General features: G+C 54.1%; 11 protein-coding genes across 16 annotated transcripts; 4 read left to right on the top strand and 7 right to left on the bottom strand.

The window, feature by feature from the left end:
- Window positions 1–2,913: 2,913 nt before the first annotated feature.
- H310_06105 (hypothetical protein) lies at window positions 2,914–3,991 on the bottom strand. 3 transcript variants are annotated; one of them, XM_008871029.1, is made up of 3 exons: window positions 3,839–3,959; window positions 3,548–3,738; window positions 2,914–3,487 (listed from the first exon to the last, which is right to left on the bottom strand). In XM_008871029.1, exons 2-3 carry the CDS (start codon window positions 3,561–3,563, stop codon window positions 3,024–3,026), a joined length of 480 nt encoding a protein of 159 aa, XP_008869251.1. In that variant the 5' UTR covers window positions 3,564–3,738; window positions 3,839–3,959; the 3' UTR covers window positions 2,914–3,023. The 3 variants fall into 3 exon arrangements, with proteins under 3 accessions (XP_008869251.1, XP_008869249.1, XP_008869250.1); XM_008871027.1 differs by having other exon boundaries at window positions 3,548–3,991; XM_008871028.1 differs by having other exon boundaries at window positions 2,914–3,738.
- A 1,177-nt stretch (window positions 3,992–5,168) lies between these two features.
- Window positions 5,169–7,023, bottom strand: H310_06104 (TKL protein kinase). The gene is made up of 2 exons (XM_008871026.1): window positions 6,129–7,023; window positions 5,169–6,072 (listed from the first exon to the last, which is right to left on the bottom strand). The coding sequence occupies exons 1-2, from the start codon at window positions 6,959–6,961 to the stop codon at window positions 5,400–5,402; spliced, it is 1,506 nt and encodes a 501-aa protein (XP_008869248.1). The 5' UTR covers window positions 6,962–7,023; the 3' UTR covers window positions 5,169–5,399.
- A 610-nt stretch (window positions 7,024–7,633) lies between these two features.
- Window positions 7,634–8,489, bottom strand: H310_06103. 2 transcript variants are annotated; one of them, XM_008871025.1, is made up of 3 exons: window positions 8,103–8,489; window positions 7,974–8,048; window positions 7,634–7,922 (listed from the first exon to the last, which is right to left on the bottom strand). In XM_008871025.1, the coding sequence occupies exons 1-3, from the start codon at window positions 8,298–8,300 to the stop codon at window positions 7,713–7,715; spliced, it is 483 nt and encodes a 160-aa protein (XP_008869247.1). In that variant the 5' UTR covers window positions 8,301–8,489; the 3' UTR covers window positions 7,634–7,712. The 2 variants fall into 2 exon arrangements, with proteins under 2 accessions (XP_008869247.1, XP_008869246.1); XM_008871024.1 differs by having other exon boundaries at window positions 7,974–8,489.
- A 140-nt stretch (window positions 8,490–8,629) lies between these two features.
- H310_06102 (hypothetical protein) lies at window positions 8,630–10,456 on the top strand. Its single transcript, XM_008871023.1, has 4 exons — window positions 8,630–9,605; window positions 9,654–9,877; window positions 9,931–10,005; window positions 10,051–10,456. The coding sequence occupies exons 1-4, from the start codon at window positions 8,672–8,674 to the stop codon at window positions 10,216–10,218; spliced, it is 1,401 nt and encodes a 466-aa protein (XP_008869245.1). The 5' UTR covers window positions 8,630–8,671; the 3' UTR covers window positions 10,219–10,456.
- A 101-nt stretch (window positions 10,457–10,557) lies between these two features.
- Window positions 10,558–11,281, bottom strand: H310_06101 (hypothetical protein). The gene has a single exon (XM_008871022.1). It carries the CDS (start codon window positions 11,237–11,239, stop codon window positions 10,646–10,648), a length of 594 nt encoding a protein of 197 aa, XP_008869244.1. The 5' UTR covers window positions 11,240–11,281; the 3' UTR covers window positions 10,558–10,645.
- A 596-nt stretch (window positions 11,282–11,877) lies between these two features.
- On the bottom strand, window positions 11,878–14,105 carry H310_06100. 2 transcript variants are annotated; one of them, XM_008871020.1, is made up of 8 exons: window positions 13,592–14,105; window positions 13,458–13,547; window positions 13,339–13,404; window positions 13,085–13,268; window positions 12,978–13,018; window positions 12,767–12,911; window positions 12,477–12,700; window positions 11,878–12,430 (listed from the first exon to the last, which is right to left on the bottom strand). In XM_008871020.1, exons 1-8 carry the CDS (start codon window positions 13,958–13,960, stop codon window positions 12,056–12,058), a joined length of 1,494 nt encoding a protein of 497 aa, XP_008869242.1. In that variant the 5' UTR covers window positions 13,961–14,105; the 3' UTR covers window positions 11,878–12,055. The 2 variants fall into 2 exon arrangements, with proteins under 2 accessions (XP_008869242.1, XP_008869243.1); XM_008871021.1 differs by lacking the exons at window positions 13,339–13,404; window positions 13,458–13,547; window positions 13,592–14,105 and having other exon boundaries at window positions 13,085–13,309.
- A 125-nt stretch (window positions 14,106–14,230) lies between these two features.
- Window positions 14,231–14,900, top strand: H310_06099 (hypothetical protein). The gene has a single exon (XM_008871019.1). It carries the CDS (start codon window positions 14,329–14,331, stop codon window positions 14,788–14,790), a length of 462 nt encoding a protein of 153 aa, XP_008869241.1. The 5' UTR covers window positions 14,231–14,328; the 3' UTR covers window positions 14,791–14,900.
- A 448-nt stretch (window positions 14,901–15,348) lies between these two features.
- On the bottom strand, window positions 15,349–15,929 carry H310_06098 (hypothetical protein). Its single transcript, XM_008871018.1, has one exon. The coding sequence runs from the start codon at window positions 15,873–15,875 to the stop codon at window positions 15,372–15,374; it is 504 nt and encodes a 167-aa protein (XP_008869240.1). The 5' UTR covers window positions 15,876–15,929; the 3' UTR covers window positions 15,349–15,371.
- A 531-nt stretch (window positions 15,930–16,460) lies between these two features.
- On the top strand, window positions 16,461–18,362 carry H310_06097 (CAMKK protein kinase). The gene is made up of 5 exons (XM_008871017.1): window positions 16,461–16,676; window positions 16,743–17,076; window positions 17,145–17,185; window positions 17,240–17,782; window positions 17,836–18,362. Exons 1-5 carry the CDS (start codon window positions 16,500–16,502, stop codon window positions 18,241–18,243), a joined length of 1,503 nt encoding a protein of 500 aa, XP_008869239.1. The 5' UTR covers window positions 16,461–16,499; the 3' UTR covers window positions 18,244–18,362.
- A 253-nt stretch (window positions 18,363–18,615) lies between these two features.
- H310_06095 lies at window positions 18,616–19,786 on the top strand. Of its 2 annotated transcripts, none has more exons than XM_008871015.1 (2): window positions 18,616–18,676; window positions 18,744–19,786. In XM_008871015.1, exons 1-2 carry the CDS (start codon window positions 18,633–18,635, stop codon window positions 19,051–19,053), a joined length of 354 nt encoding a protein of 117 aa, XP_008869237.1. In that variant the 5' UTR covers window positions 18,616–18,632; the 3' UTR covers window positions 19,054–19,786. The 2 variants fall into 2 exon arrangements, with proteins under 2 accessions (XP_008869237.1, XP_008869236.1); XM_008871014.1 differs by having other exon boundaries at window positions 18,732–19,786.
- On the bottom strand, window positions 19,120–19,668 carry H310_06096 (hypothetical protein; the record flags this gene model as incomplete). The annotated part of the gene is made up of 2 exons (XM_008871016.1): window positions 19,120–19,256; window positions 19,422–19,668. 2 exons carry the CDS (start codon window positions 19,666–19,668, stop codon window positions 19,120–19,122), a joined length of 384 nt encoding a protein of 127 aa, XP_008869238.1.
- Window positions 19,787–20,051: the final 265 nt, after the last annotated feature.

Here is a 20,051-nt window from a genome sequence, read left to right as displayed (position 1 = left end):
CTCTCAAAACGTTAACCAATCACAGTAGTTTTTGTTCTGCACTGCAATTGGTCAAAAAGAAGGACAATTATGAAGTGATATTGAAATATACAGGTGGCAGAATTTATTAAAACAGATCATCTTACAGAGGTGGTCGGCTTTTTTGGCGAAGCGCATTCTCACGTGAGCATGAACGCGATGCACGCGACGAGAGAATAGTCAACTTCGTCAGGACACCCGGTTCTGTCGAGAGCATCCCCACTGCCCTGTCCGTCGTCGATGGTCGTGCAATGGTAGGAGGTTTTTTGTGCCTTCTAGAAGTTGCTTTTTCCTCATGTTAGTGTAGTCAGTTGCAGCGAAGGCCACACGTCACATCGTTTGGGTGTCGTGCTCTTATTGACCAGTTGGCCTACACTGGCGGATGGGCTTCTCCCACCGACCACTTCTCATTTCCTCAATGCTCCGATCGCCTCGCCATCAGGGTGCTTCCCTTCGCTACGTGCCCTTCCAATTATTTTATGTGGCGTGCAATGAAACATTGACATTGACACAGTAGATGAAATTATTTTTTTCGTTGGGTCGAATCCACGATGAACACCACTAAAACTACTTCGCGCTCACAGTTCAAGACGAACTGGCTGAGTGCGAGCTGCGCTCCCAAGACTACAGTACAGTTGTACAGTGAACCCCGGAAAAAGCCTACATTGGGATGTATGATCGTTTCACGGGTTATCGTGGACGGACAACATGGAACGGTTGTGGATTTCACTCAAATTTGACAGAGCTCCCTTTTCAAAGTCCATGCGAGAGGCAATTCTGTCATATCGTGCTGCACTGGCGGCACCATGGCACGGAATCATAGTTTGATGCAATCGACCTGCGGCAGGCACAACGTTGTCGATGACGGCGACGCAGCAGCGTGAGACACTCAAAAAGTTCAGTTTTCGCTCGATAGTGGATGTGGTTGCGTCTGCTGCTCGAGCAGGATGGCCTTCGCAGCGGAAGGTCGAGAGATTGGCTGCCTCCAACGAGGGTTCGTCGCCCCGCGACCTCGAGGCCGATACGATGACATTGCAGGCGACGTGGGGTGTATTAATCTCGAGAAAGGCCCCATGGCGTGGTTGCACCGACGGCGTACAAGGCCACGGCTGAATCAATCTAAAGATACTGCAGCCGCCCGTGGTTGTGGCCTTCTGCACCGGAATGAATTACGTGTTACATGCTGGCTTCTCACACGGCCGAGGCAACGGCCAAGATGCTCCGGGATCAGTGGGACGGTGCTGAAACGGCATGACTTGTCGCGTCGTCCGTTCGATTGCCCAGCGCATGCCGCGATACCAATTCACGTTACCAGGTCCATGGGAATGGGAGACTGTTCATCTCTCTACTCCATGTGCTATTTGGCATGGCAGGCGCACACAAATCGCCAACGCATGTCGTCATCAAAAGAATATGTCGGAAGTGGAGATCTGCGGCGTCGTACTGCATTGTCCAACCTCGCAATGTTGCTAAAGCTTGAAGTGCGTTGGGGGCGTTGTCGCTGGGTTTTCTCAGGCGTGGCGGGATGCTTGCAAAAGACGTGGACGGTCGCTGACTGTACTGTCAGCGACTCGGCCGTACCGCATTCGAGACCCCCCTTGCTCTGCATTTTTGAATTCTCCTTGTCGGGATGATTGCGTCGTCGTACGTACCGCTACAATTCGATCTGGACCACCACCACCACCAATCCATTTCACCGAGATTGGAAGACCTCAATAAATTCGACTTGGACGTTCTCGACCGCAGGATGTTGAACGCTCTCGTTGATGTGCTCTTTGGTCCTGCTCAAGACGACAAGGAATGTCTTGCTCACGATGTGGACGATACAACTTTGGAAGGTTCGACCACGACAATGCCACCACGCATCGTCGTACCCTACTCGACGGCATCCCACGAGACTCGTTCAATGCACAATTCGTATGCTAGCGATGGCATGAATTTCCATGGACGACATGCCCGCGTACAACGGCCGCGATGCAGGATGCCAGGTTGTGACCGCTGCCGCCAATACGGTGGTTTATGTATATCGCATGGCGGAGGGTATTAGTGCATCGCGAATGGCTGCACAACGGCGGCTCAAAGCCACGGCAAGTGCAAGCGTCACGGTGGAAAACTCCTGTGCAGTGAAGTTGGCTGTCAACGTACGTCGCAAGGGACCAAACGTTGTCGACGGCATGGTGGGGTAGAGGTCGTTGAAGTCTAACGAGATTACCATGATCAACTTGACGATATCATTGTCATCGGCTAAAGTGTCGTCGAGTTGCGTTCGCATGCTGTGCAGTTTCCCCTCGAAACTATGACGTTGTTTCGTGGCATCGCCAAACGACGAGGACTCTCTCGGGCATGTGATCGTGATGCGCGCAGGATGTCGCTTTCTGCATCTTGCCATTGCGCATGTGGCGTCGTCTCGAATACTACACCCGACTTCGAACGACGGTATTTTCCAAGGTTTGTGCTGTGCGCTTGTTGGAAATTCGTCTGTATGCCCATGGCCGACAATAGTTGTCGTCCCTTCCTTGGAGGGATGCACACAACTACGAAGAGCGTGCCTTGAAACCTAAAATCGGATCGAATCTGGCGTGATGGAGGTCCCACCGCCAAGACACCGTCATGATCTCATTGCCACCGTCGCATCCGTGATACAGCTCATGCGATTCCTTTTTCAATTCCCACAGAGGTATGGTGGTGCGAGGTCGTTGTCCTCCCGAAATTGCACTGCCGAACCTTCCACCAGCCATCGAACGAGAACAATCCAACGACACCATCCAGTTGCGGACTCAAAATTCGATGCATTTGTGGCTCGATCCTCGTGTCACTCGTACATTATGGATCGCCCGCGCTGCCATGATACAGGTTGCTTCGTTCCCTTTTCTCGAATGCATTGCCACAAAGGTGTCTCTGCTGAATTTGATACCTTAATTACACGAGAATGTTACAGTTTTTGTGGCGACTATACAACAAATACGCAAATGGCCGGCACAGGTCACAAGGCAAGCGGGTGGATGTCAGACGGGAACGAACTGGAAATCACACGACGCATCAAAGAGGCCATCGAAATCGCCGCCCGCAAGGTCGATGGGGCTTTGACTACGGGCACTTCCACACTCACCGTCGACACCCACAAAGGTCATAAAGTCCTTGAGCAACAGCATCGATGGATTCGACTGGCACCACTCCAACCATGAAGTCGAGGAAGACGCTGGTTTGATTGGACCTGCTGCTTCCGCGACGACAGTCTTGTTGTTGGCGACAGCCGAACCCATCGAAGCGTTGACATCACACGCGACAGTCCCAATGGGCGCAATACAAACATCGCTGAGTGTTACCTTGGACGATAGACTACCGCTGCCTTGATCACTTGCAAAAGCTCCAAAGTTGATCGCGTTCAAGCTGCCCGTCTCGATGGACAAAGACGCGCTGGCCTCGGATTTGGCGGCCAGGAGTTGGCAAACCAGTGGCCAGTCTTCATCTGGCAGTACATCCGTCATCACGAAAGTCTCTGGCCGCTCTAATATCATCATCCACTCACCACACCACTTCTCCATGTCTTCGTGTGGCCACAGTTGGTTGTCTTGGAGGCCTTGCAACCAGTTGTAGTTGAAGGAGGCTGTTGCTTGGCATTGTGCATGCCGCCGCGGCAAGATGTCGCTTGCCGCAGCGTAAGATTGTTTTTGGTGTAGCCTTGCATGCCTGCTACACAAACCGCTGGTGCGTCCAAGACTGACGCACCCCGGAATCACACACACATCACGAGCACCATGTTTCACACACACGCCTCGCTTGTTGACCTGGTTGCAACAGCCAGAGGTGCGGCATATACCTTTCTTCTTGTGGCGCAGACACTTGTTCGACCCTTCACAGACAGGTTCGTCGCAGCCCTTGAAGAAGCACGTCAAGGCGGCGGTCATCGTCAGCAGCGCAGCGGTGCGTGGCGGGGGGCGATTCCACAAATACCTCAAACGCGAAACTCGGCATGTTGCAAATTGCGCTGTGATTGGTGCATGTAGTGAGTGATGGTCGTGGACGACTGCAAACGGACGACAATGCTTGGATGGCGCCAGTGCCACGAGCACATCGGTGGCGGCCGCTAGCAACTCAAATGGTCCATGTGCAGCTTCTGGAGAGGACAGTGCGTTCCAAGTTCGTTCGGGCAGCCGACGTGGCACCAATCGTGGTTGTGCATCGATACTACAATGAATGTCAATCCTTGCCATGGCGTGAGGGTTCAATGAAACGTGAATCAAGTATGCCCTTACGCGAGGAAAACACTGTCAACCCTTACTGGTGGGAAGAAGGGAATCAATATGAGCTTCTTTGGTGACCTTGGCATTTGCCCTGGCCTCCCTTCCCGCCAAACCTGTGCCGGAAGTAGGCTGCACCAAGGGGGGTCATGTGCAGGCGAAAGTGATGCTGACGTGGCGACCCATGCAATATTCCAGGTGAAGCACGTGCTGTCGAGCCACCTGCAATGCTGACTAGGGTTGCGATGGCTCGTGGCCTTCGTTTTCACGACGTGTATCCAGGATCCTCGACAACACCACTCCACCATCGATGTCGCGCAAGTCTGCAGTGGGTGGTTCCTATTGCGGTGGATTATAGGCCCATCGCAGCCATTTCGCGCAGCAGGAAATATGTACAGGATTTTAGATTCCGTTTATTCCCTGCCATGAACATTCTGTGCTTCATGGCGCCGCGGTCAGGCCGGCCTTGTGCCTGAAGCACATGGCCAATCGCCGATGCAAGATCGACCGGTGCGCCGAATGGTTGAACAAACGTGGAAGAGTGCACAAAGGGCTAGTGTCTTTGACAACTAGCCACCGGAGGATTCGATCTCCGTCTTGTATGAACTATCGTTCGACCAGGCTTTGATGTTTGCAGTGCGGTGAGTCTAGCTCCTCTGACGTCGTCGTGCAGTCGGCGAAGGCCATCGGTAGCGCCACCTCCCCTCCTTCGTTTGACGTTCGTTCAATTGTGGTTGCTAAGGAGGCTCGCATTGACTTTGGTCGAGTTTTGTACGGCTCAACTTCTCGACGACTGGATAGCTTCGATCCGTCGCCTTTGTACCAACTCCTCCACACGACAGCACGGACGCGCTCTTTGCCGAAGTTGACGGCATGTGGTGCCTCCAGTGCATCCATCCAGAGACAGAGAGCAACTCACACAAGTGTATAAACATCCGTGATGTTTAAGGCAAACTTTGCCATCCAAACGAAGACATGATCGGTTGTGGCATGCTGACGGATGGACGAGGGGATTGCTGTGCATATATCACCACGATGTTTTGTACCAAGTGCTCGGAACAACAAAACGTGATCACGGCCGCCCCTCGAACGAACTGCACCATCTCCACGACGGACGATTCTAGTGTGACTTCGTGCGTGTTATCTCGGCATGCTACCGTGCTCCCTTCGCAGCGCCATCCGAAGAAAGTACGCTGCTTCCATCGCTGTCGGCCGGTTCACGGGCTGGCTGTCGAGGCATTTGAGCGCAAACTCGACGAACCACGGGTCGGCATCTGGCCGGAACGAAGGCTTTAGATCTCCTCGGATCACTTGGGCGATGATGGCCGTGTCCGACATGGCTCCACCGGTCGCGTTTTTCCGATCGGCGTATGGAATTTCATGCGTGTTGAGCTCGGTCAGGATCACGCCAAACGAATACATGTCAGCCGATGTCGTATAGTGGCCGTCGACTAGCACCTCGGGCGCCATCCATCGGTACGTCCCGACGCCCTGGGTTAGTGTTTCGTGGTCGATGGCTTCCCGGGATACGCCAAAGTCGGTCAATTTGGCCCCTTTGACGGGGTCCAGGAGCACGTTGCGCGACTTGAGGTCGCGGTGGATAACTTTCGGTTCCATCACGTGCATGAACACCAACGCGTCGGCAATGCGGATGGCGCACTCGAGCTTTTGCGCGACCGGGAACGACACGTCGTTCGACTCGTGGAGCACCGTGCGGAGGTCCCCACCACTCATGAACTCAGTGACCATCTTCACGTCCACCAGGCGGTGGTACGAGACCCCGACAAATTGCACGATCGCTTCGCAGTCCATCCTACACGGCAACACCGCGTCAATGGCATGGCATCCGTTTGGGCGAAGGAAGAGTACTTGGCCACGAGCTTGATTTCGTCGATGAATACGCGGATGTCTGCCATCGACGATTTGTGCTTGTGCAGCATTTTGACGGCCACCGCCTCGCCCCTGTACGACCCACGCCAAACTTCGCCGAACGCGCCTTCCGCGAGCCGGCACTCCATGACGATTTCATTTGGAGGAATGCGCCACATCGCGAGCAGCTCCGTGTCGTCTTCGCTGCCAGCTAGGAAACTCGTGTCGGGGTTGAAATTCGTGGTGGCACCCTCGGTCGACACTTCCGCCGTCTGCTTTGTATTGTCGTGGAGCTGATGAAAAGAATCGCCGCGATCTCGCTTGACGACGCGCAGTCGCCAGACAACGAAGATTCCGAGGAGCACGATCACGGTGGCAGCTACGACAATCACGATCGTCACGGATGAATCGGAGCTAGCGACAACGGCTGTGGACGCAATGGCTGGGGAAGCAGTCGTCGATGTTGCAACGGGGCTCGATCCACTAGCCGACGACGATGCGGCAGGCGTCGGATCATAAGCACGTGTGGACACTGGAGGGAGTGTTTGCCGCGATTCCGCCTCCGTGCAATTCACTTTGTTCGGAGGCACAATCGTGTTGGTGCTGATGTCTGTGATGGGGCAATTCACGCCTTCTTGGGTGACATATCCTGCCGTGATGAAGTATGCCCACCAGCACCCAGTGATTTGGCATTCGGTCGTGCGCTTGGAGAGGTCGACTTTGAAGTTGTCGAGGAGAGTCAAGGCCGCTTCGGGGCACGTTTTGTACACCGAAGGCGGATTGCGAAACTGCTTGATGTATTCGTCCATCACAAGGCGGCACACGTCGACCATGGCAAGCGGCGCCGTGCGTCCGTCGGCGGCGTTCCGGAGCTGTACGCGATGTTACGGCAAAGGAAGCCGAACTCACACATTCCATTGAGAGCGACGTGTGAGTGACCAAACGGAGAACAACTTGATCATACACGGGGCGCCCAAGGGCTGCGCATTGATGCTCGCTTCTCCAAATCGTAAGGGCAGTCCACACGACATCATGGTAATCGTCACGGGCAGGAATTCGATCCGCACGAGCGTCGACACATGCTGCGCACAGAGTTTACACGTGAGAGTAACTCTCATCTTGTCCCAGGAACAACATGGATCTTCACGTACGTTTCCTTTGTGTGATGGATGGCACGTATGGGCCAGTTCAACCAGGATGCAGCGTACGCGGCAGGGAGGCAGGTACAGGCCAGCGTACTGCCAAATGAAAAAGACGACGGTGTCTACATCGTCCATGAAGAGCATGGTGCGGTGGGCAGTTGCAAATGCGCCTCATGCCATTCCAGTTGCTTCGATGTGAGACTTTGCAGGACCAAGAGCACTTTCTGCATCTAAAGCTCCTGCCAAGCATCTCTAAGCCGTAGGTGGGTCATCAGGATGACAGGGCGCCTTGGCTTGGGCAGGGCCAGTGCCATGAAAGTCGATGTGCAAGCACGTACCCGGAACGATCGACATGGGTTGATGTTCACGGTTCGATTGGAACGCAGCAAAAGAGCACCATGTGCTTTTCCATTGTATGGTCCAGTGCTAAATCGACGAGGAACTACAATTGCTTGGCTCTGCATGTCGTCGATGGCTTGGCGGCGGAGGACTTGCCACCTCGAGCAGCCTGTGGCAGCGGTTCCTTGAGATGCTGAGTCAAGCGGATTGGTGCGACTTGAGCGAAGTTGTTGGGCATAGTGCGCTGCGTCACCAAGAGATCACGCGTTGCCTGGTTTCCAAGCTGCGCCGCGACCGTGTCGAGTTCTGCGGCCTACGCGATCTTGTCACATGTATCTCTTTTGAAGATGTGGACCCCTCGGACCTTCGAGAGCATGCGTCGAACAAATTGTAGCTGCAGCCGCACATCCGTCGTGTCCAGTGACTTAGCTTGAATGCACTGCAGAGACGAAGTCATTTCACGTACACCGAGGGACGTGGGGTGTTTGCCTACGTTGTCCAAAACACGACACGCCACCGACACAACGTCTTCGCTCAGCGACGTTCCAACAAGTCGACTGGAGCCGTCGGGCTTCCTCTTGACGAGATCCGTCTCAAGCATCAAGGAGTGTACACGTCGTTGGATGGCGTCTTGCACCGCCGAGCGGATATTCGCAGCTTCGTCGTTGTCGCCACTTTCCCACGGCCGCATCCAGACTGGTTCAAGCGTTTCAGAAATTGGTCCGAGTTGTCGCTCTCGGTATCCGTGGTACCAGCTGCAAGAAGCGGCGCTCGTCGGCGCGGTGGTGTGCGACGTTTACAACGAGCATTGCTGTCCTTGCCATCCAGCCAACGCCGACCTTTCTCCTGCAGACGCTTGCATGCTCATGTTGCAGACCAGGTGTGACCGGATAAACTATCCGGATTCGGAGAAGGCTCATCAATACTCTTTATGATAGATAGGGATTTGTATGTAACTCGGTGAAATTTAAATGTTATACCAGAAACAATTAAATACCAAGTGATAATATTTTTACGTGTTCCACTCTTCCCCACAAAGGGCAGCCACATCGCGGAAGCAGGATGGCCGACCAAGTCCCGCGGCGTCCGAGTCCGTCCATTGGCATCCACAGGGACTCGCAGCCCCATGGACAACAGAAAAGCCCACAGCCCCAGCGGCGCATGTCAGATCATGTGTATCCCCATCATCATGTAGGTCGACGAGGCGTCGACGATGGCAATGTCAACACGTTGGACGTCGACATGGGATATGGTAGTGACGGCGGTAGTAGCACCAACGGCAGTCATCACAGAAATCAGCCACCCCTCAACTTACAGCAACACGTCGGCCGTTTGCCGTTCTCCCTCGTCACCCCGCCACCAGCACCATCGTCGTCGTCTGAGGGGATATCGCAGTCCAACATGTATCGGTCTCCAACCGACCAACGGCACCCAGCACATCAACAACTCAACAGTTTCAAGCTCGATCCCGTCACGAACGGAAACCTGAACCTGAACCTGACCATGAACATGGACATGTATGCGATGAACGTGATTGAAGAAGGTCGGCGAGTCGTCCGCGAATTCCTCAAGTCGGCCAAGTGCTACGACGTGATCAAGAACAGCGGCAAAGTCGTCGTGTTCGACGTCAAAATTCCCGTCAACTTGGCGTTCTTCGCGCTGGTGGAGCACCACATCAAGTCGGTGCCGTTGTGGGATGCCGACCAAGGCCGATTCGTCGGGATGTTCACTGCGACGGACTTTGTCAACATTTTGCGGCATTTTTACCCGCGGGGGTCCATGGCGTCAGTGGCCGACTACAGCATCGCGTCGTGGAAGCACATGAGCGCTGCGCTGCATCTGTCGCCGCCCGAGTTTGACGTTTCGCAAATGATTCACATCTCGCCGGAAGCGAGTCTCTTTGACGCGTGTGTGTCGCTGCAGCACCACCGACTACATCGACTGGCGGTGCTCGACACAAACCAGAACTTGGTGCTGTCCATCGTCACCCATGCAGGTGAGTCGTCGGTTTACCGTGATGCATGTGACGACCGACATGGCGTAGGCATCTTGGAGTATTTGGTGTCGACCTTTCGAGAACAGCGCCGACTGTTCGACCAGAGCATCGCCGACCTCGGCATTGGTACATTCACGAATCTCGTGACGATTCCCGAAGATACGCCGCTGATTCACGTTCTCCACGCTCTCATGGAGCGACGGATATCGGCCGTCCCGATCGTGGATGCCGCCGGCGCCGTCATGTACCTCTACTCTGTGTCCGATGTGACGGTACGACGACGCTCCCCCAGCATAGCATGAGTATCTCATGCACGGAGGGGTAGGAACTAGTGAAGGATCGGGCGCTGTCGCAGTTAGATGCCCCCGTGGGCGAGATTTTGCGGGTTCAGATGGCCGAGGTAGGCGGGCGGCGGGAATGGAGGCACTTGAATGCCGTGTGGTAGGGCGTCCTCGGCGACAACTTGCACTTTTGTTCGACCCACGACACGCTCCACATGATGTTTGAAAAGTTTGCCGCGACCAAAGCACACCACTTGGTGTGTGTGGACGAGAGCAGCCGGTGTGTCGGGATAGTAGCGCTCAGCGACCTCTTCAACTACTTCCTGCAATAATATACAGATCCTGGCACATGACATGAACTGCCTAGGGATGTCATGGGGCGCTCGATGCGATGCTTTCTTGGACACCGACGTCGGTGGTCGTTGCTAGCGGAAAAGACCCATCATCTGCGGCTGTTTCAACCAAACTCGTTGTGATTGATGCCACAGCAGGGAAGCTTCTGTGACATGGTCGATGCACTTGAGTAACATGGGACTTGAGCAAGGGGGGGATGGACTGAAGAGGTCCGAGCTACTGGTTAATTTGCAACTACCGGCATGTGTGATGGGAAGAGAGGTAAGTTGAGGCCATTTGAGTATGCGCCAACCCTTAGGCAGACGCTCGAGGCGTTGGGGCCATCGGTCCATGACACGACGACCCCAAGGTGACGGCAGGAATATTCGAATTACAGATAATCGTGACACTAACAAGATGATGTTGCTACGGATAAATAACGAGCGAATGCTGTCGATGCAATGCGTTCGTGGGCGGCGAATTGATTTCTGTGTCATTTTGAAAGTCGGCGGCGTCCGTTTGTCGAATCATGCGCAGTTGGACGGTGGTGAGGTAGACCATCCCTGCATCGATGTCATCACCCTTGGGGCCCAAAGAAGTAGACGTGTGTGAGGACGGAAGCAGGAAGAATGAGCGCAACTTTGCCGGAATAGCGCACGATTCATCGAGGAGTCCTTGAGTCGAGATCATGAGGTTCTTGACAAACACTGACAGTTCTTCCATTCGGGCGACCGCAAGACTTTCGCTGTGGAGAAGTTTCCGTCGTGGGAATCCATCGCTTCGGTTGAGGCCAAGCGACATGACGTCGCAGCAGATCTGGCACGAATCCGCTCGGCGCGGGGTCGTCGCATAGGCGTGGATCTCTTTCTTCAGGTCGCGAAACTCCGAGTACCGACGGGAGACGTACTTGGTTCGTCCACCGCAGTCTACTCGTAGGATGTACACAATGACGCGGTTGATCTCGCCCACGGCAACGACCTTGGCGCTCACGGGGGAGATTGCATGCACCTTGAAGACCATGGATGATAGGATCGTGTTGGGGCGGCGTGAGTTGCTGAGTGCGGACTCATGAATTCTAACCAATTCCGCAAGCAACGTGGAAAACTCTAGCCAATCGGAACGCGTCAACTACACAGCATACAAATTTCAAGTCATGGCAAGGTCGGAACAGGTGCGAAATGTCCCAGAGCGGCAGTGTCCCAGGCCGAAAGCTATAGAATCCAATTTGATTGGTTAAAATGTACATTTTCAGGAGCATCGATTGGCGGAAAAACGTAAAGTTGAAGTGTGGACGAGGTACCAACCACGCTGTGATTGGCGCATGAGATATCTTCTGCTGCAACGTTTGAGCAGTGCCGACGGCAAGGGTCTGCGACCGCGTCCGGCCACCAGCGGCGCAGTCGATCGGTTCAAATATCCACGTTAAAGATGCCAAGTATCGGTCTAGAGCGATCTGGATGATGGTGTGTGGAAAGTGTTGTTGCCCCCGGGGACCTGCCATTGCCTTTGGTTGAAGGACGTGTGAAGGGGAGCGGTCAAGAATTTTCGGGTGGGAGGATGGGTGCGAGCGACGCACAGACCCCCCCCCCGCAGTTCATCCATATGAGCCCTGGCAAGGGAAATCCGCTCCCACACGCCACTGCATACGCGAATTTTGACGACAGGACGCATCGACGCTTTCATGTCATAAGGGTAAGCAGCAATCCTTGGCACGCAAGTCTGGGATGGAACCGTTCGTGGGGTGATGAAGAATCTGCCCAACGGCAAGTGAGTAGTGTTAGAGTATGGCCGACGCGTTGGGGATGCCACGTGAGGTACGGTGGACGTCTTGCTTTTCTACATGAGGGCGCACGCTTCACTGGCGGATTCCCCCGAGTGTTCGGTGGGCTCTGGCTCTTGTACAGCGTGCACATCGTCCTCTTGACTTTTGACGAGGCACAGATCGTCGAAGCCCGAACGCGACGGCGATCTGGGCGGTGACGGCGGCGGTGAATTCGGACCTCCCGTCGACAATTTCTTGGACAACGCGATGCGCGCATGCGAGAGGCGGCCATGCATCTTCATCTTGAGCTTCGTCATCAAGATGAAATTGTTGATGGGCGTGAATGCGAGGTCGATGTCCTCGACCGTGACTTCGACCAGTTGCGTCAGCGACGGGCGCTTGAGCAACGAGTGCTCGACGAGCCATGGGTGGTGCAAAATGTCGCCAATCTATCCAAGGGTGAATGCAGTGTTCGAGTGGGCAGGACAGCCTTACCGAGATGCGGGTCCATGGACTCTTATCCAACATGGCCAGCACGAGCGCTTGCAGGTCCGACGGGATGCTTTCGTCGGGAATCACGAGCGGGTCGTCGCGAATGGAGGCGAGGATTCCTGGCACTGAGTCCGCATGCGCGCCAAACGGCACCGTGCCAAACAGCATGGCGTATAAGGTGACCCCCAGCGCCCAAATATCGACTTTGAACGGGTCGTACGGCTCGCCTAAGGCATAGACATTTGCGTGGCGCATGGAACGAGGGCGGCATGGGGATTGGGCTCAAGACGTACCTGTCGTACACTCGGGGGCGAGGAAGTGATACGTGCCTTCCGTCGATTTGAGCTGGAGGGCGTTGCTGGCGTCGTCTTCGGTAAACATGTACGCGACTCCAAAGTCCCCGAGCTTGTAAAACCCCGTGTCTGTCACGAGGACGTTCTAAGCACGGGCGATCTCGTCATTCCTCTAGACTATCCCTGGAAGACGACTTAAGAATTTGTGTACCTCGGGCTTGATGTCGCGATGGCAAATGTGATTGGCATGCACTGCACAGCAAACATCCCATGCATGAAGACGACGTTGTGCCATCTTTGGACATCTCATGGACGTACGGTACTCGAGAGCAAGCGCAATGTCGAGGGTGCAGTTTTGGACCATCAGAAGGCGCGCCGACGAAGCCATTCCTTCCTCCGGGTAAGTGTACCGCAGCGACGTGGCGTTGTACTCCATGATTTGGCCGCCGGAGAGCAGCTCCAGGATCAAGAACATTTTGTCGTCGTCGGGAGAGTCAATGACCTGCAGGAGCGACCCCCCGATCATTCACCAAGCGATTCGAGAGGGGGGGAGTGGCGTTGGAGGGACGGACCTCATAAAGCTTGGTCAAGTGTGGGTGGCACAGCTTTTTCATGATGGCCACCTCCTTTTGCACTTTCTAACACGACGGACGTGGTTGGGAGCAGGCCAGGGTGACCGCCACCCACCGACCTGGAACGCAGACGTTTGGACCATTTTCCCGTCAACCTTTTTGAATTCTCGCTTCCGCTTCAAAAACGACTTGTTGAACACTTTCATGGCCTATCTCCAAGTAGACTCAACGGACGACGGTCGTCGTGACGTACGTATTGCTTGGTACTGTCGTCTTTGGTGCGCTCAACCAGGTACACCTTGGCAAACGCACCTTCGCCCAACAACTTCACAACAAGGTAATCATTCACGCGGTGTGGAGCTCCGGTGTCGTCGACTTTCACTGCAGCGACGTCGGTTTCGACGACTTGAACCGTGTTCGATGGGGTCCGGGCCAGCTTCGGCCTGTCCGTCAAACTGAGCTTTCGTGTGGGAGACGCCGGTGGCGACGGCGTCGCGGGGGGCGGAAGCGGGTGCGCTGCTGCTTCCTCCATAAACACCCACCCACGTTTCTTCTCGTTAGACCAGCCGTTACTTTTGAGGCATGGTGTGGGGCGTGCCGTCCACCGTTTCGCATCACACATTTCTCTGAAGGTTGGGGCGTCTATGCATAGGATTCAAACGCCCGTTGGATGACCCGCCGCGCGAGCCCTGCATCGCTCTCCTCCGTTGTGCAAGACTTCCATGTGCCGGTCATGTTCGCGACAGCGTCGACCGAGTTGACGTCGCCTTTTGTTTGCGGTCGAATCCTTCGGGCCCTATCAACCCTCCTGTTTTCTCATTGGCCAAAACTAGATCAGCATGCCGCCGACCATCATTCCCCTTCTCGAATAACACGCATTCTGTGATTCGTTGTGGTTCGCGACGACGCAACAATTCACATCAAGAACCCTGACCCACTGCCTAACTTTTCCATTCCCCCTGGATTCCACGCACACAACTTCTAAGCACTATGGCGCGCTCTCGTTCTTCCGCTTCGTCAAGCTCTCGTCGACCCGTCCTGACTGCCAAGCCAGCGCCTGCACCGGTTGCTCGTACGACAGCCAGTGCCCCAGTTCCCGTTCAAACTCAACCTGGAGGTGGTCTTGGATCGGGACTTCTTGGCACTGTCGCCGAGGGCATGGCTTTCGGAACAGGCAGTGCCATCGCCCATCGTGCCGTTGGTGCCGTTGCCAACTCGTTTGGAGGAAGTAGCGACCACGTGGCTGCCTCGACACCGTCGACAAACTCGGCAGAAGCTACGACAACATCGCCAACATCTTTGGCTCCTCCTGAATTCAATTCGTGTCTGAATGACCACAAGGCGTTCTTGGACTGCTTGCAAGTCAGCAAGAATGACATTGCGAGCTGCCAGTTTTACTTTGACCAGTTCAACATGTGCAAGTCCCAAGGAAACTTTCGAGCAGAGCTTTAACCATGTTCCATCGAGCTGAGAGCATTTGAGCCATCAAACGAAACAAAGCATTCCTGTATATATTTTCGACCTTTCTCGAGCGCGATTCGGCGGTCGGAAGGCACACCGTGGTTATGTCGTCATGCACGCACAACAGGACCACGCCTAAGCCCAACGACGTGTGGGAAATCACATCGGCCATGACGGACTATGACTTCAGTAGTATCGCGCATCTATGATCCCAGTCAAACAAGAGAACGCTGATAGAAGATCTTGAGCAGGCATAGCGCCCCTCCCAACATTCCAACGCTCGTGTAGCTGACTGTACACTGTGTCCATTGTCCTTATGGACCTGCGGGGTTTCCCTGTAGCCCCCCCCCACAAAGTTTTGATTTCTTTGTCCGCCTTGACGAAACACAAACATTCCAGCAGAGACCATCATTCCGTTTCGTTTCGTTGAGCGTCTCGAAGGACGAGGGAGATTCACCATTAACGTTTGGCCAATCAGTTCGCAGGATTTCGGTTTCTTCTCGAAAACACTATTATTATAGCCAATCAGATGCGGCATATCCAAACCACCTCAACTCCGCTCATTTCACCTTTCAGCAGGAACCTCTCACGCGACAATGGCCCGCTCCCGTTCGTCTTCGTCTCCTCGCCGCTCGGCGCCTGCCCCAGCTGCTAAGCCCGCTCCTAAACCCGCGCCTGCTCCGGCACCCGTGCAAGCGGCCCCTGCTCCTGCTCCCATGCAGCAACAAAGCGGCGGCATGATGTCCGGCTTGCTGGGCACTGTTGCCTCCGGTATGGCCTTTGGTACCGGTAGCGCGATTGCCCACCGTGCGGTCGGTGCCGTTGCCAACTCTTTCGGCGGTAGCAGTGACGAAGCGCGCCAAGAAGCACCTGCGGTTGCCCCTGCAGCTGCTGCTGCTCCTGCCCAAAACGCCTGCTCCAACGACCACAAAGCCTTCATGGACTGCTTGAACGCCAACCAGAACAACGTCGCGAGCTGCCAATACTACTTTGACCAATACAACCGTTGCACCAACAACGGACAAGCCTCTTTCTCGGCCAACTAAGCGTGCAATTTTAACATCGACCCCATTCATCTTCTTCGATTGATGCTACACATCGAGTTCGAAATACCTAGGAGTGAATACCACACATCTTCATAGTATTCACACTATCATCGCCTCCCTACCTCGCTGAGGGGTCATAAAGGAGCTCGACGAATTCGTTGCCAACGCGCCACGACAAAATGCCCTTGATGGCGCAGGCGGTTGTGGTGTCGTCTGATTGCATCGTGAACATATCCGGATGACGTTGATTTATCGTAAATTCCACAAAAATTCACCTCCAAATGTGCCGATTCATGGGATGTTTCCCATCAGAACACCTGCGGGTCGTTGGAGGGTAGGGACAGATTCAATGACAGAGGGTAAATCGGACATTTTCGCATTAGCTTGATGCTTGACGACGACGGCAAATTCTGCAATTTATCATCATATGAGCACTTCAGCGCTCCTTCCTGTTGCCGCCTGGTTGTCCCATTAACGAACGACCTAACAGACAAATCTTTAACGCGATAACGTTTGTCAACATGCAGATAAGGACATTGGGATTTTTCCTCATTGCGAGACATGAAGCGACTTACCACAGGATCCGGATAGTCGAGCCTACGCACAAGCCCAAACACACTGACGACGTGAATTTACGACTTTGCGACAGAGACGATGGCGACGGCAGACGAGACGGAAGTGAAGCAGACAGACGTCGCGCAGGTCGAAGAGAATGATGATGGAGTGCCGAGCCAAGTAAACGAGTACAAAATCGGGGAATTCTTGGGCGAAGGCGCGTACTCCAAGGTGTACTTGTGCTACAAGACTGTTAACTTCCTCCGCACCAACTACGTACGTCACAACCCACCTCGCAATGCCATGGCTACGACGAGTCTTCAATCATGTTTCTTGATGCAGGCGCTAAAGATCCTAAACAAGTCGTTCTTGAAACGCAAGCGCGAGATCAAGATGGTGAACGGTCGTCCGGTTCACTCGAACGCATTCAACAAGGTCGAAAAGGAAGTCGCGATCATGAAGAAGTTGAATCACCCGAACTTGACCAAACTACACGAAGTCATCGACGACGCTGAGCACGACAAGATGTACCTCGTGCTGGAGCTCGTCAAGGGCGGGCAAGTCATGGACTGGGACCAGCAAGCGATGCTGTACAACTACATGGGCGCGGAAGAACCCGCCCCTGCGAGTATCGTGCAGACGTGCATGCTCGACATCGCGCTAGCGCTGGAATATTGTATGTGTGCTTGATCTCACTTTACCCTCTCCATCTTTCACGCTCCAAACAAACCAATTTTCATGTAGTGCACGCAAACCAAATATGCCACCGTGACATCAAGCCTGAAGTGAGTCAACTTTTCGCAATACCGAGCCAACCAAACTCACATGGTTGCTCCTAGAACGTACTGCGATCAAACGATAGTGTCCACTACAAGCTCAGCGACTTTGGCGTCGCGCACATGTTTTCTGAAGATGACCCCTCGTCCAACCAACTCAAAAATACCGAAGGCACGTACCATTACCTGGCGCCGGAATGCACAGTCGGGAAAGCCTTTGACCCATTCAAGGTCGACGTGTGGGCGCTCGGGGTCACGATGTACGCGATGCTGTTTCGGCGCCTTCCGTTTGCGCACTCGCCAGAGTCCATGTCGGGCGGCGCGCTGGCAATCATGGAATGCATCCGCGAAGATGCCCTCGACTTCCCGACACCGGATGTCGACGACGACTGCGTCGATATCCTTCGCCGCCTCATGGACAAGAACCCTGACACACGGATAACGTTGGCCGAGCTCAAGGACCACCCATGGCTACACCACGCCAAGCAAGCCCTGCTAGACCAGGATGAAGAAAATGCTGCCCTCGCCATGCGCGTGTCGGTGGTGTCCATCTCCGATTCGGATATCAACCTGGCATTCACACCCGTCAATAACCTCCTGCTTATGGTATGTGTCCTGCTGCTATACCTTGTGTGAAGAAACCGATCCCGTGCTGCTAGGTGAAAATCAAAATGAAGTTTGGAGCCAAGCTGCGTGAAATTCGCAGTAGCATCACCGACCGCAAAAACTCGAGCTCGGAAGACACCGTTGCCCAGCAAGATGTGCCAGCAGCTAGCCCGGTGGCCTCTTTGCCAACCAGCTCCCCGGTGCAACTTTCCATGGCTGACATATCGTTGGACACGCCAAGTGTCCCCGTGGCTGCTCCGTCTGTGCCACCGCCATTGAAGCTATCAGAGCCAGAAGAAGCGCAGGATGTCGTGCATCAAGTCATTGGTCGACCGCCTTCGAACGAGGCGATTGCGCGCAGCCCGGCCAAGCGAGGTCGCAGTTTGAGCGACAAGTTTTTCCAGCGGCAGAGTTCAAAAAGCGTCGATGGCAAGAAGCAAAAGGATTGTCAGATCATGTAGTGTGTGCTCGAACGAAAAAGGTTGTGTACAATCGATGCACGTGGGCATCCACTTTACAGCGTCAAGCCCTCACTGGTCCCCCGATTTAAACGGAGCACCGTTGCCTGTTTCGTGAAAGGCGTTCGTCGACCCTTAACTACGTCCTACCATCCTCACACTCAAGGGGACCGCTTCGAGGGCGGGTTTGCTACCGCCTGCTGTCGCCGATGTGACATCGTTCTCTTTCAGTGTCCAGTGCGAACTCTTCCAGTACATGCGAATTTTAAAGATCCATGTGGAGCTGAAAATTAAATCACATACAAAATTGAAGAGATTCTTGTCATCAACAACATTGACGGCTATACTATTCTTGCCAAGCTTAACAGTTGCATTCTGTCGTGGAACGACTGATGGGTTGCTGCGGAAGCAAGCCGCCGGTGGACAAGGACGACCAGTACGTCATGCACAATCGCTATTGACAGGAGGACAAAGCTGAGGGAAGCTAATAGAGATGTATACAGAGAACACCATCAAGAGTACCTATACAAAGAGCGAGAGCCGTCCGTGAACACAAAACGACAGCTCGCCGCCGAAGCAGCCGAACGCCGCGAACAAGACTTTCGACAAGGGGGGGGCGGCGAATTGAGCAAGACGAAAGCATTGGCTTTGCGACGTGAAAAGGACGAGCTCGTTGGCAAGATCATGGAATTGTACGTGTCGCTGAAAGAAGACCCACCGATTGGGCTGAACGCTTGCGACGTGAACCAGCTCAAGGAACATTTGGCAAGGCTCAAGAAGAAGAAGGAAGGACGACGAAAGGGGTCTGTTTAAGCCAGCTTGAGCTTGCTTTTCTACAACAAAGACAACATGCCTGGTAATACTGCAAATCGTGAATTTTTAATCAATGCTTTGGTAACTACGCGTGCGCTGTCTGCGAACTTTGCGAATAAGATACAGTGCCGCCATCAGCACCAGTCCAAACACGGTGGCCACGACGAAGACGTCGGTGCTTGGAAGGGAAAAGTGCCTGTTGCCTGAAGCATCAAGCTCAAGGGGCTTCCCCTCCTTGCGATGTGGATTGTCGACGTGTTCTCGTAGTCTATCGTTGCGTCGAATCTCACGATCATCGTAATCTCCCTGCCGACGTCCGTGGCGATGACCCGGCAGGTGTTCTCTGCCCACGCCATCGATACGCTCACTGTTGTGTTGACCTTCGCCCTGTACGTCATTGCCTTTGTATTCGTCGACGATTTCGTGCTCTTGCTCATAAAGTGATTTCTTCTTGACGTGCTTTTCCGCGTTGGCGCGGGCAGCGTACTGTGCACTTTCTTCATGGTCCTTCTTCACGCGCCGTTCGAGCCGCAGCAAGCGATCTTCTATAGCCTGGATGTCTTCTTCCTTTATACGGCGGAGGCCTCCACGGCTACTTGCCGTTGCGTCCGCCATGCTTGTCGAATTCGAAATGGGTCGATGAGGGACTCTCGACGTTGACGAGGGCCGGCCATTTTGGTGCGGAACCGAAAGTGGACTCCATTTTCGAGAGACTGCTCCCACCAGAAACTGTGATGGAGATTCAAGAATTGTTTATGACATTTACCGTCTTCTTGAAAAATTTACTTCTGACAGGGATTCACACCTCCTTCGTTCGTGTGTTCTTCCGGCGCTACACCCCCTCTGTGAAGTACTAGTACACTACGTACAGCCAAAATTGAGGGAACGCATACGTTTCTTGCGATTTCTTAGCAACCACTGAGATTCACGAGATGGTGTTTGAATATGATGTGTCCATTGAAGTAATCGATGGCTGGCTATGGCTAACATCGTCAACT

Source organism: Aphanomyces invadans (genome assembly GCF_000520115.1).
Source record: "Aphanomyces invadans strain NJM9701 unplaced genomic scaffold supercont1.10, whole genome shotgun sequence".
Taxonomy (NCBI): domain Eukaryota; phylum Oomycota; class Saprolegniomycetes; order Saprolegniales; family Verrucalvaceae; genus Aphanomyces; species Aphanomyces invadans.
Note: the sequence above shows the minus strand (reverse complement) of the source record. Positions and strands in the feature narration are given on the sequence as shown.

Excerpts from the sequence above, each read along its gene's own strand:
- H310_06104 (XM_008871026.1), bottom strand. The coding sequence starts at position 6,961 with ATGGTCGACGTGTGCCGCCTTGTGATGGACGAATACATCAAGCAGTTT. Across the intron at positions 6,073-6,128 it reads GAAATCAAGCTCGTGGCCAA|GATGGACTGCGAAGCGATCG; the intron begins GTACTCTTCCTT and ends GTTGCCGTGTAG.
- H310_06105 (XM_008871027.1), bottom strand. The coding sequence starts at position 3,926 with ATGACCGCCGCCTTGACGTGCTTCTTCAAGGGCTGCGACGAACCTGTC. Across the intron at positions 3,488-3,547 it reads AGACATGGAGAAGTGGTGTG|ATGAAGACTGGCCACTGGTT; the intron begins GTGAGTGGATGA and ends ATGTACTGCCAG.
- H310_06102 (XM_008871023.1), top strand. The coding sequence starts at position 8,672 with ATGGCCGACCAAGTCCCGCGGCGTCCGAGTCCGTCCATTGGCATCCAC. Across the intron at positions 9,606-9,653 it reads GTCCATCGTCACCCATGCAG|GCATCTTGGAGTATTTGGTG; the intron begins GTGAGTCGTCGG and ends GACATGGCGTAG. Across the intron at positions 9,878-9,930 it reads ACTCTGTGTCCGATGTGACG|GAACTAGTGAAGGATCGGGC; the intron begins GTACGACGACGC and ends ACGGAGGGGTAG.
- H310_06098 (XM_008871018.1), bottom strand. The coding sequence starts at position 15,875 with ATGAATGGGGTCGATGTTAAAATTGCACGCTTAGTTGGCCGAGAAAGA.
- H310_06101 (XM_008871022.1), bottom strand. The coding sequence starts at position 11,239 with ATGGTCTTCAAGGTGCATGCAATCTCCCCCGTGAGCGCCAAGGTCGTT.
- H310_06100 (XM_008871020.1), bottom strand. The coding sequence starts at position 13,960 with ATGTGTGATGCGAAACGGTGGACGGCACGCCCCACACCATGCCTCAAA. Across the intron at positions 13,405-13,457 it reads TCCAAACGTCTGCGTTCCAG|AAAGTGCAAAAGGAGGTGGC; the intron begins GTCGGTGGGTGG and ends CCGTCGTGTTAG. Across the intron at positions 12,912-12,977 it reads ATCGCGACATCAAGCCCGAG|AACGTCCTCGTGACAGACAC; the intron begins GTACACAAATTC and ends GCCCGTGCTTAG.
- H310_06097 (XM_008871017.1), top strand. The coding sequence starts at position 16,500 with ATGGCGACGGCAGACGAGACGGAAGTGAAGCAGACAGACGTCGCGCAG. Across the intron at positions 16,677-16,742 it reads ACTTCCTCCGCACCAACTAC|GCGCTAAAGATCCTAAACAA; the intron begins GTACGTCACAAC and ends TTCTTGATGCAG. Across the intron at positions 17,783-17,835 it reads TCAATAACCTCCTGCTTATG|GTGAAAATCAAAATGAAGTT; the intron begins GTATGTGTCCTG and ends CCGTGCTGCTAG.
- H310_06103 (XM_008871024.1), bottom strand. The coding sequence starts at position 8,300 with ATGCGGCCGTGGGAAAGTGGCGACAACGACGAAGCTGCGAATATCCGC. Across the intron at positions 7,923-7,973 it reads TTCGACGCATGCTCTCGAAG|GCCGCAGAACTCGACACGGT; the intron begins GTCCGAGGGGTC and ends AAGATCGCGTAG.
- H310_06099 (XM_008871019.1), top strand. The coding sequence starts at position 14,329 with ATGGCGCGCTCTCGTTCTTCCGCTTCGTCAAGCTCTCGTCGACCCGTC.
- H310_06095 (XM_008871014.1), top strand. The coding sequence starts at position 18,633 with ATGGGTTGCTGCGGAAGCAAGCCGCCGGTGGACAAGGACGACCA. Across the intron at positions 18,677-18,731 it reads CCGGTGGACAAGGACGACCA|AGATGTATACAGAGAACACC; the intron begins GTACGTCATGCA and ends GGAAGCTAATAG.